At 56.4% G+C, this 11,068-nt stretch overlaps 1 protein-coding gene across 3 annotated transcripts; it reads left to right on the plus strand.

The window, feature by feature from the left end:
- The first annotated feature begins 758 nt into the window (after positions 1 to 758).
- CUNH1orf174 (chromosome unknown C1orf174 homolog) lies at positions 759 to 11,065 on the plus strand. Of its 3 annotated transcripts, XM_027110417.1 has the most exons (4): positions 759 to 890; positions 7,064 to 7,174; positions 7,932 to 8,420; positions 8,872 to 11,065. In XM_027110417.1, exons 1-4 carry the CDS (start codon positions 876 to 878, stop codon positions 8,983 to 8,985), a joined length of 729 nt encoding a protein of 242 aa, XP_026966218.1. In that variant the 5' UTR covers positions 759 to 875; the 3' UTR covers positions 8,986 to 11,065. The 3 variants fall into 3 exon arrangements, with proteins under 3 accessions (XP_026966218.1, XP_026966220.1, XP_026966219.1); XM_027110419.1 differs by lacking the exon at positions 7,064 to 7,174 and having other exon boundaries at positions 771 to 890; XM_027110418.1 differs by lacking the exons at positions 759 to 890; positions 7,064 to 7,174 and adding an exon at positions 7,186 to 7,791.
- Positions 11,066 to 11,068: the final 3 nt, after the last annotated feature.

Consider the following 11,068-nt stretch of genomic DNA (forward strand, 5'->3'; position numbering starts at 1 on the left):
GCCGCGAGCACCGGGAGGGCTTTAGCCTCGTCCGTGGACCTCGGTCCCGGGGCGCCGACGCACGTGCCTGAGACGAGGTGCGGGCCAGCGCGGGGGATCCACCCGAGGGCGGCCGCCCCCGGGGCTCGCGGCGGGAGACGCTGCCGTCCCTTCCCACGCGGGCCGGGTTCGCCGTGCAGCCCCGGGCCCGGCCCACCCAGCACTGCATCGGTGGGCAGTGCGGCCAGGGCGGTGAACGACCTCGCGCGACCACCTCCAGGGACTCCAGCATCGCTCCCGGGGCCCAGAAGCCAAGGCCGGGGCCCCGGAAAATCGCCTGCCGGACCGGGGTGGAAGACACCGCCGCGCAGGCCCTCGCAGCCAGCCTCCACGCGCGTGGCCGGGGACTCCAAAGGAGGCCCCTCACGAACATGGCCGCCGCCCCGCTTAAACGTGGCGGCCGCAGAGCCGTCAAGGGAGGGGCCCCTCATAAACATGGCCGCCGCCCCGCTTAAACATGGCGGTCGCAGAGCCTTCACGGGAGGAGCCCCTCTAAACTATGGCCACCGACCCTCTTAAACATGGCGGCCGCAGAGACACCAAGGGAGGCGACCCTCATAAGTATGGCCTCCGCCCCGCTCAAAAATGGCGGCCGGAGAGCCCGCAAGGGAGATTATCCTCACAACACTGCCGTGAGACCCGCCAGCTACGTAAAACGCCGACTTTGTTGGGTCACATGCCTGGAGACGCCTGGCTGTGATTGGCCGGTATTCTGGTGACGTCAGACGCCGCGGGGCGAGCCGAGGGCGGCCGGGTCGTTTCTCTGCTGGAGAGTGTTAGGCCCGGTGCTGGGGCTTGGCGGCGGGGCTGAGGGCGGCAACGCGCCGCTCACACTCATGAGGAGCCGGAAGGTGAGGGGCCGGAGGCCGGGCGGGAGCTGCGCCGGGCGCAGTGGGGGGTGCCGCCGCCAACTTTCTGGGAGCTGAAGGGGAGCCACGGTACGCCTCGGGCGGAGGTGGGGGATCTTTGCCTGGCTCTCGACCCCCGGGAGGGAGCTCCCAGGTCACGCCTTTGGAAGCGGACCCCCCCTTTTCCGACCTCGTCTGCGGGAAGGGGGTCTCCCAGGCCACGCCCTTGGAAGGGCACCCCCCCCATACCACGCCCCCGGGCTAGGGACGCTCCGAGGCCACGCCCCTGGGAAGGGGGCTCCCAGATCAGGTCCTGGCGGGGGGGCCTCTCTCTCCGGAGCTGGTCCGGACCCCTGGTGCCCTGACGCTGCCCAGCCCGGGGTTCGCGTGCCTCTGCTGCCGGCACCCGAGCCCGGGGTCAGCCAGCCCAAGTGCGGGCACATGACGACGGGTACACCCCGGAGGATGGAGAGGATGGAGGGGCGCCAGTTCCTGGCACTGGTAGCCGGCGAGGGCCCGGGACAGGATGCGCCCCTGCCTGGGGAGGGGGCCCTCCGGGGGGTGGGAGCGGCGCCTGGGGTACCTTTGACCCGAAAGTGTGTCTCCTGAAAACCCACGTGGTTGCGCTTTCCCAGCCTGACGTCTCTGCCTTTTGAGGGATTGTTTAGCGCGTCAATGACTTAGTTGGGTTCGCGTGTCATTTTACTTTTTGTTTTTCTCACACTTCTGTTTGGTTCTAATGTAGGATTTTAATTTATTGATTTTTTTTAAACCTTCAGTTTTTTTCCCCCAGGGGTTGCTCTAGGTCTTACCGTGTACATTGTAATTCAGCAGAATTCGTTTCAGATTGAACTAGCTTAGTTCCAGAGAGACACACAAATGTTACGTCTATGTAGCTCTGTTCCCTTAACGCACTCTGTTCCCTTAACGCACTTTTCTGGTGGTGGTAAATGTTTAATGTTACAAACCCGATAGTACACTGTCATGATTACTTTACCAGCCGTGGTCATTTCCTTAGCCCAGTACAGCCTTGATGCCACGCATCTCCTTTGTGCTGTTATGGGCATTCCTGCCTACACTTGCATACGTGTTACTGTATGCAACTGTCTTTTAAATCACCTTAGGGAAGGAAATAATATGCACGTAAACTGTCTCCGTGAGGACGTAATTACCTTTACTGGTGCCCTTTTTTCTGTGGATTTGTTTTTTTGGTTTTTTTTTTTTTTTTTTTGCGATACGCGGGCCTCTCACTGTTGTGGCCTCTCCCGTTGCGGAGCACAGGCTCCGGACGCGCAGGCTCAGCGGCCATGGCTCACGGGCCCAGCCGCTCCGCGGCATGTGGGATCTTCCCGGACCGGGGCACGAACCCGCGTCCCCTGCATCGGCAGGTGGACTCTCAACCACTGCGCCACCAGGGAAGCCCTTTCTGTGGATCTGAATTATCGTCTGGGGTCACCTGCTTCCAACCCAAAGAACTTCCTCTAGTATTTCTTGTAAGAGGAGTCTGCAGCAACAAGTGCTCTCAGTTTTTGTTTATCTGAAGTGTCTATTTTGCCTTCACTTTTGAAGGATAGTTTTGCTGGATATAGTATTCTTGGTTGACAGTTTTTTGTCTGAGAACTTTGAGTCTGTTTGAATGTACCCACTGTGGTCTGGCGCCCACTGCTTCTGCTAAATCAGCAGTTTATTTGTTGGGCTCCCTCGTCCTAAGGAGTCATTTTCCTCTTGCTGCTTCCGAGACTTTCCCCTCGTCTTTGACTTTCAGCACTTAAACAGTGTTGCATCTACTTATAGATCTCTTTGCAGTTATCCTACTTGAAGTTCAGTTCTTTGAGATTGCTGGGTTTGGGGAATTTCCTGGCGGTCCAGTGGTTAGGGTTCCATGCTTCCACTATAGGGGGCGTGGGTTCAATCCCTGGTTGGGGAACTAATCCCACATGCTGCACAGCGCAGCCAAAAAGAAAAAGAAAAAAAAAGAAAGAGAAACAGAGATTGCTGGTTTGTACATTGTTGTTTTTCAATAAATTTGGGAAGTTTTCAGCCATTATTTCTTCAAATATTTTTTCTGCCCCTCTCTCCCTCCTTTCTTGCTGGTACTCCCATTACACGTATGTTGCTGCACTTAATAGTCTCCACCATGTCTCTGGGGCGCTCTTCATTCTTCTCCATTCTTATTTCTCTCTGTTCTTCAGCTTGTGTAATCTAGCAATCTATCTTCAAGCTCACTTATTCTTTCTTCTGCCAGTTCATATCTACTCTTGAGCACACCCCCACCCCTGCCAGTGAATTTTTTACCTCAGCTATTGTAATTTTCAACTCCTGAATTCCCATTTGGTTCTTTTTTATAATTTCTATCTTATTATGGATAATCTCTATTTCATGTGATGTCATCAAATCTTTCTTTGATCATGGTCTCTCTTAGTTCTTGAACACATTTATAATGGCTATTTTGAAGTCCTTTTCTGATAAACCCAACATCTGATCTCTCTCACAGGGAGTCTCTGTTGCTTTTATTCTAGTGCATGGGTCTGCTTTCCTGTTTCCTTGCATGTTTCATGATTTTTTGAAAACTGGACATGTTAGATAACATATTGTAGCAGCTCTGGGTACTGGTCTCCTACCCCCACCCTGAGGCTTTTTACTGTTAATGTCCTTTTTATTTGTTTGGTGATGGGGATTCTGGTAGAGTCTGTTTCCCTTCCCACAGCTGAAGCTGTGATGATGCTCCTCAGGGGCAGTGTTGGGTGTGCCCACAGTCACCTGGGTCTCACTAGTTTCAGGGGGGCTGTCTTCCTCTTTCTCTGACCACACCCAGCTCTTTCTTTTTTTTTGGCTGTGTTGGGTCTTCGTTGCTGTGCGCAGGCTTTCTCTAGTTGCGACGAGCGGGTGCTACTCTTCTTTGCAGTGCGCGGGCTTCTCATTGCGGTGGCTTCTCTTGTTGCGGAGCACAGGCTCTAGGTACATGGGCTTCAGTAGTTGTGGCTCGCAGGCTCAGTAGTTGTGACTTGCGGGCTCTAGAGCGCAGGCTCAGTACCTGTGGCACACGGCCTTAGTTGCTACGCGGCACGTGGGATATTCCCGGACTCAAACCCACGTCCCCTGCATTGGCAGGTGGATTCTTAACCACTGCGCCACCAGGGAAGTCCCCACACCCAGCTTTTAAGCTCCGCTAGTTGCCAGCTGATCGCCCAGTCGTTTTCAGCGATGACCTGGAGTATAAATTTTCTACAAAGGAATCCAATCACTTTCTGGCTTCTTTGAAGGAATAGTTTCTAAGATCAGTGTTTGATGTTTGTTCTGACCCCAGGAGGGATCCTCCTGCTGTGTTTTTCCCTGGCTGTCTCCTGAAGGCTATACGCCTACACTTTATCTTGACTTTTCTCCCATTTGCCTTTCATCACAGCTTCCACTGTTCTTGAGGACCCCTTAGGCATTACCTTCTCCACACTCTGTTGTAAATGAAGTTGGAAGAGATTAAGAGCCCTTTGTTTTGATGCCTGCCTCTTCTCCAGGCAGAATCTGAGCCAGGGCTCCCCAGCTGGGGACAGTGACAGGCTTCTCTGTGTGATACCCCTGCTCTCAGAGCTAAGTGCTCTGGGGAGGGAAGGGGGGCAGCAGCCTGAGATCCCCTGGACTTGCCTCTCCTGGCCTTGGAACCACTGCCTCGCTAGGAGGGGCGAGGGCGATGGGGCCCCAGTCTCCTTAGTGCCCTGCCCAGGCAGGAACCTCTGTTCCATGAGTGGGGCCTCGGCAGAGGGGAGCCCCTCCTCTCAAGCGTGTGCTGGAGACTTGGCCTCGCAGCAGGTGGGGCGAGGGCAGAATGAGAAGTGCTGCCATCCTGCCCCCCTGGGAAGAAAGCCCTCTGCCGGGGGGGGGGGGGGTCCTGTGTGCTGACCTTGGCCGCTTGGAGTTGGGACACCAGAATAACTTTCTTCATTTTGCTCTTTGCTTATAGGACCATTTGCAAAGGCTTTAAATGGTTGTTTTTAATACTCTTCACCAGTTGCACTGGGGGAGGGTTCGTGGAGCACCTCTTGCTGTTTTGTTGATCTCTTCCAGCCCTTTTAGTCTTTAACTAGTCTGCTTGGAAGGAGGAAGTCCTCAGTGATGGGGGCTTTTTCATTTAGGGGTTGTTTACGTGGAAGCAACCAGTTTGCCTACCTGAAGAGCAACGGTTCTCCAAGTTAGAAAAAAATGTAATTGATTCTTGACATTTTGGAGCAAGGGCCTTAGAGGTAGTTTTACCCACGATTAAACTAAAGCCAAAATGCCACTGGAGTTGACTCTCGCAAATCTGGTGCGGATGGCAGATGGCCTGCTCAGGTGCCTGTGACCACAGCTCCTGGGTCTCAGCCAGACCCTCACCGACTTCACCTCTGCAGAGGGACCCAGAAGGCTGAGGGGTGACAGGCCCCCCCGAGGAGCTGTGGTACAAAGCATCTAGAAGTGCCCTGCTGCCAGCAGAGGGCCTGCACGGCACGCAGCCCCAGAGCCGGATGGCAGGTTCTCTGCTCGGTCCCTCTGCAAGCAGCCAAGGCTTTCCTGCGGGTGGCTCTGGTGACAGAGCAGGGGGAGGGGCTCTGAAGCCAGACATCACTGTGTGTGACCTTGGCAGGGTCCTCTCCCGAGTCCCCATCTGCAGTGGGGTGCTGCTCGGCATGAGCACAGCACCTGTGTGTTGACACTCAGGGATAGTGGCCGCTGTCACGCGCGCCAGTCCCCCCCGAGGGAGCCTGGCACGAGCTGGCATCGAAATGTTTGGAGTCGGACTATAACGGGAAGGAGAGGATAGTCAGCGACTTTCTGGGGCTAAGAATGTCTGTTCCCGACTACGGCAGCGCTAGAGCTCCAGGGAGACGGGGTGGTGCGGTGCCGTCCCCACAGGAGACGTTCTGTGACTTCCTAGGCTTAGTTCCTTGGGTATGAGCGCCACACTGCTGCCTGGGCTCTCTGAGCAAAGCCCAGCCCCAGGGCGTCCACATCAGCGCGTCCTGCCTTGTTCTCGCTGTGGAAGCTGCCTTCCCCTTCCCTCTAAGTGCCCTCCGCAAGCGGTCACGTGCCTCGGAGCCTCGGTGGCCTGCCCTCCTCCAGGGGCCTCTGGATGAGATGCTGCTGTGAAGATTTCTAAACTAGCTTGTGTGCTTTCTGATCTCTTTTCTCCACTTCTGGGCATGCTGCCCCCCATCCCGCCCCGTCCTCAGCCCCCAGGTCTCGGCCGCTGGGACAGCGCTGTCAAGCTTGCCCTCCACTACGCCCTCCTCACTATCCCCCACCTCTCTTACTTTCAAGTTCTCACTTGCGCTTTTATGTGTTATTTTCTAAGTGTCTGTGGTCCCCATTCTGGAACAGAGAGAGCAGTCAGTGGAGAGGCAGGTGAAATGCAAATGAAGCCCCAGTTTCGCGAATTGTCGCGTCAGTGCTGAGCTTAGTTTTGACAGATGCACCAGGTTGTTGGCTGCCGGGAAGATGAGGGAGGCACGGGCAGGAACTCCCTTCCCATCTCTGCTGCTTTTCTGAAAACCTAAAATTATTCCTAAATAAAATGATTGTCAGTTTCATTGTTTTAATTCCTTTCTTGTCTCTAGAAGACTTTCCTTTGCATTCCAAGTGAGATGGCGGCGGGCGGCTTGTGTGTTGCGGCCTGTGGACGGCAGCTACAGCTCCTTTAAGCTGATGGGATTAGGCCTGGCTCCCCTGTGATTTCAAAGAGAGGGTTTGCGGGGGCGGGGGGGGGGCTTTTGCTTTTTCACCTTTTATCAAGCACCTTCTGAGCAAGGATACAGGCTGCTTATTCTAAACACCCGAAGTCAACTGAACATCTATTCACTCACAAATGGAGGTTCTAAAAACGTGGGAGGTGGGGACAGAGTATGCGAGCTTCCCGGATCATGGAAATGGGGCTCAGCACCTTCCACCCAGCTTTGTGCAGATGCGCCATTCAGGCGACGGTATCAGGGGAGCCCCTGGTGGTGCAGTGGCTGGGACTCGGCGCTGTCACTGTGTGGGCCTGGGTTCAACCCCTGGTTGGGGAACTAAGATCCCACAAGCCACACGGCACAGCCGGGGAAAAAAAAAAAAAAAAGAGGCCACGGTGTCTGTCCTTCCATGGTCGATAAAAACATGGGGGTGGGAGGGGCCATCTTCGGGGTCTCTGACCAGCCTCTGGTCTGGCCCAGCTGGCAGGTGGAGTGCGGTCCTCGGCGCGCCTCCGAGCCCGGAGCTGCTTGGCCACATCGGCCTCGGCCCAGGAAGCCCACGTCGCCACGTCTGCCCGGACGGCATGTCAGGTGAGCCTCAGCCCCTCGGAGATAGGACTGGACCGAGTGTCCACCTCTTCACGAAACATGTCACGTTAGAAAGTCTTGAGTGTGGCGAACAGACCAGAGGCGAGGTCACGGCGCTGTCGCCATCAGAGGAGGCCCCGCCCTCGGTGCACGTGCTCCCCACCCACCGAGAGCTGTGGGCTCAGCGGCCTCTGCTGGGCAGCCTGAGCGATGCTGGCACAGGCCATGCTGCTCACCCCAAAGGGCAGGTGGGGAGGCAGGGGACTCTGTGTCCAGCCAGGGGCATGCAGCCATGGTGACCCGGTGGTCCGTTTCCAGAGCTGCTCCCTTGAGCCGCAGCCCGGCGGTCTGGCTAGACCTGGCTTCACAGCAGCAACTGGCCTGGTTTTCCTCCTGGGGCGCCGCTTGTTAGAGCTGCGCTGAGTCAAGTTCACAGTCCTGTTGAGCGCCCGCTCCTGCCATGGAACAGAGAGTCCTGCCTCATCAGAGCTCACAGCCCAGCAGAAACGAATGGAAGCTGGGTCTGGGGTCATCATTTTACATGTCAGGGCGCCCCTCAGGGGACAGCGTCAGTCTGGACTCCGCCCCTTTGGCGGCAGACAATGAAAGGACCCTGTCCTGTAAGTTGTGGCTCCAGCAGTGACGTCGCTTGCTGTGAGCAGGACTGCCCGCCTCTGGCGTTGAGGCTTGTTAACTGTTTGCCATCTGCTTCGTAACCTTCAGCGTGTCTGGTCTTCCCTTGCCTTTTCTCTCCTGACAGCCTTCCTCATCACAAAAAGCCACCGACAGGCGCACGTCCAAGAAGTTCAAGTACGACAAAGGTCATCTTGTGAAGTCAGAATTCCAGAAACCCATCCCCCAGAGTGACAGCACTGCTGCGCCCACAGCGACCCCCGAGACCCCGGGTCAACGTGAGCCTCTGGCATCGGCCGAGGACAGGGCCAGGCTTCCGGGAAAGGAAGCCAGTGGCTCCGCTCCTCAGGGGACCGCAGGACTCCCCCAGGGGCACTGTGGAGCCATGAGTGACGCCTGCCCGGTAGAGACTGAGGACAGGCCGCCCCCGCCGAGATGCGGGGCCCCTGCGGGAGGAGACTCCGACAGTGGCTGCTCCGAGAGGGACGGGGCGGCGGCGGACCTGGAGCAGAGCCACACGCCTCCACTGCAGATGGACAACAGCGTCCTTCTCGACGACGACAGCAACCAGCCGATGCCAGTGAGCCGCTTCTTCGGAAACGTCGAGCTCATGCAGGTAAGGCCTGTGGCCTCTCCCCTGGGCAGGCAGCCCCCAGCACACCGCACGCCTGGTCACGGCCCCAGTTCACACGTTGAGTGCCACCTGGTGCAGATCACACACAGTAAGAGTTCTAACCCGGAAGGAGAGAGCAGAACGGCTGCTGGTGTGGGGCATCCCCCGCACGGAGCTGAGAACCGTTGCCATAGCGAGTGCGGGTGTGGGCGGGCTGGCCAACGTGAGTCTGGACCCTGCTGTGGGGTGTGAAGTCATGGCCGTGGTTTGCGGCCCTCTGGGCAGTTCCCCTGCATTTGCCGGGCTTGCTTTTGCTTTTAACCCAGAGTCTTTCCTCTCTCCCTCCATCACGCTGGTGGGGAGCACGCTCCCATGATGGGGGGGACCAGATCCCGGAGACGGGTGCTCGTGCTGGGCAACCCGTGCCTGAAGCAGGTGTTCTCTTCCCTCCAAGGACCTCCCGCCAGCATCGTCATCCTGCCCTTCGATGAGCAGACGCGAATTCAGGAAAATGCATTTCAGAGCCAAAGACGACGATGACGACGATGCCGACGGCGCAGAAACATAGAGGAGGAGACGCACACACTGATCCTCTGCACGTTCAGTACCGTTGACTGCTTCCCAGCTCAGCACATTAGAGATTTATACCAAACCTATCTCCAAGAGTCCATGCTTCTAATCAGAATTCAGAACTGACCCACAAAGGTCAGCAGCACAGAACGCCACGTACCCGCGGGGAGACTGGCACACGTGGACTAAAAGACCTCTGCGTGCACAGCTGTTTCCGCAGTGATGCGTTTTCTCCCATCTGTACCCACGGGGTGGCTCCAGCTAACTTCTCTCGTAAACGAGAGATCTCTGTAAAGGAGACTCTTAAGCTTAGCTTTGATAACGTGCAAGTTTATTTTCCATAATCAATTTGATCATTCTTGTGACTGATTCAATCCCAGTTCTTAAAGAACTCTCCTTTATTTCTGTATATGAAGCTCATGTGTACCTTGGACATTCAGCAAAATCCATATGGAAAAGAAATAAAATATATTTTGAAAATATTTTTAAAGAAGGCTTATGTCCCTAGAGCTGTATTCCTTTCTAAAACGCTGGACAGCCAAGTGGAGAAAATAGATCCTGTCCTGTCTTAACACGTGCGAGGCTGGCTCAGCTTTGCACCCGTTAACCAGCGCCAAGAGCTGAGAGCGCAGGGCTGTGAGCTGGAAGGGACACGGCTCCTCCTCTTGAGGCTGTGGGATTTCTGAGACGGTAGGTGTTCGGCACATTCCTCGCCCTGTGTGGTGTGGGGAGCAACCATCCAGCGAAGCCGTGCTCTTCTCCCTGGTGCAGTGTTACCTGGTGCAGCTGCCCTGCCGGAGCTACACTGCCACGCCCCCTGTCTCAAGGAGCGCCTGGTGACACATTCTTGCCAGTGGGCTCCGGAGAGGAATGTGGGCCTGCTTGTCTGCTGCCCCTTCCTGTCACCAGCTGCTGGCAGAGGACACCAAGGCTGGTGACTAGGAGAGCGTCCAAGAGGGAGCCTGGTCCCCGGGTGACAGGCACAGGAGGAGAGCTGCCTGCAGTTCCGGAGGGCCGTGCTGGATTTTCACGAGTGAGCAGCGGCCCTACCGTTGCTGCGCTAGCAAACACTTGTGGTTTAGTTGCGACAGCCGTTAGACTTCCCTCCCTCTAAAATGTCCTGTGAACAACGGAAGTTTCTCACATAACATCATTTGGGGGCAAAATATAGTTGAATTGCCCTGTAAGGTTGGCCACTGTCCTTGATGGACCCAGAGTGCCGCCGGGAAGCGCCTGTCCCCACACATGTCCCCACAGTCCCTCTGCTTCAGTGTGGTCGTTGTCCCATCAGCAGCTGTGACCTTCCCCTGCTCTGAGTCATTCTGTGATTTATTGGTCAACAAACTACTTTAATAACGTGACGATGTTGCTTCTAAGGCCTTTTGGCAGCATCCAGGGAGAGTAATTTACAACCTGAGATTCTGCAGGAATGACTGTTAATCACGGCACTCGGATTCGTGGGGGTCGAGCTGCATCAGATTTCAGGGGATTTTGTCTTTCCCCTACACTGGCTCCAGGGAGAAGCATCAACCTGAATCACAGCCCACCTGCAGGACAGACACGTCGGCATGTTCCCACCAAAATGCGAAGTGTAAACCTCACTCCTGGATGCCTGAGCCCCGCTGGCTTGCGGTCCGCGTGGAGCCTGGAGCGGTTCCTCCCCAGCCACCCAGGTTGCTGAGCTAAACCGCAGGAAGCTCCCCACGTGTTCCAGGCCTTTTTCTAACTGATGACGGACAGTGTGGTGGGCCATCGTCCCGCCCACCCGCCTCCCCGGCGCCAGCTGGCTCCACTGAGTCGCAGCTCTGGTTTCCAGTGGCAACTGGAGGATCACGTTGAGTGCAGGGAACGCGCCCAGTGGAACCTGCTGGGTGTTGAAGGTGGCCAGGGTGGGCAAGTCCGCGTCCCTGATGGTTACTCCCGAGAGTGAGACATTACCAAAAGAAAACACCAGGTGTCCCCGTAAAGAGGCGGCTGGGACCAGGGCGGCGCATCTGGGGAACCCGTTCTGTGCTCTCGCGTGCAAGGACAGTGCAAAGAAAACACGTCGTGAGGCCAGCCCAGGGTGACGTGAGCAAGAC

This window comes from Aethalodelphis obliquidens, unplaced genomic scaffold, assembly GCF_003676395.1.
Source record: "Aethalodelphis obliquidens isolate GAN/ISIS:26980383/991018 unplaced genomic scaffold, ASM367639v1 scaffold9, whole genome shotgun sequence".
Classification (NCBI taxonomy): Eukaryota; Metazoa; Chordata; class Mammalia; order Artiodactyla; family Delphinidae; genus Aethalodelphis; species Aethalodelphis obliquidens.

Excerpts from the sequence above, each read along its gene's own strand:
- CUNH1orf174 (XM_027110417.1), top strand. Across the intron at positions 7,175-7,931 it reads CTGCCCGGACGGCATGTCAG|CCTTCCTCATCACAAAAAGC; the intron begins GTGAGCCTCAGC and ends CTCTCCTGACAG. Across the intron at positions 8,421-8,871 it reads GAAACGTCGAGCTCATGCAG|GACCTCCCGCCAGCATCGTC; the intron begins GTAAGGCCTGTG and ends CTTCCCTCCAAG.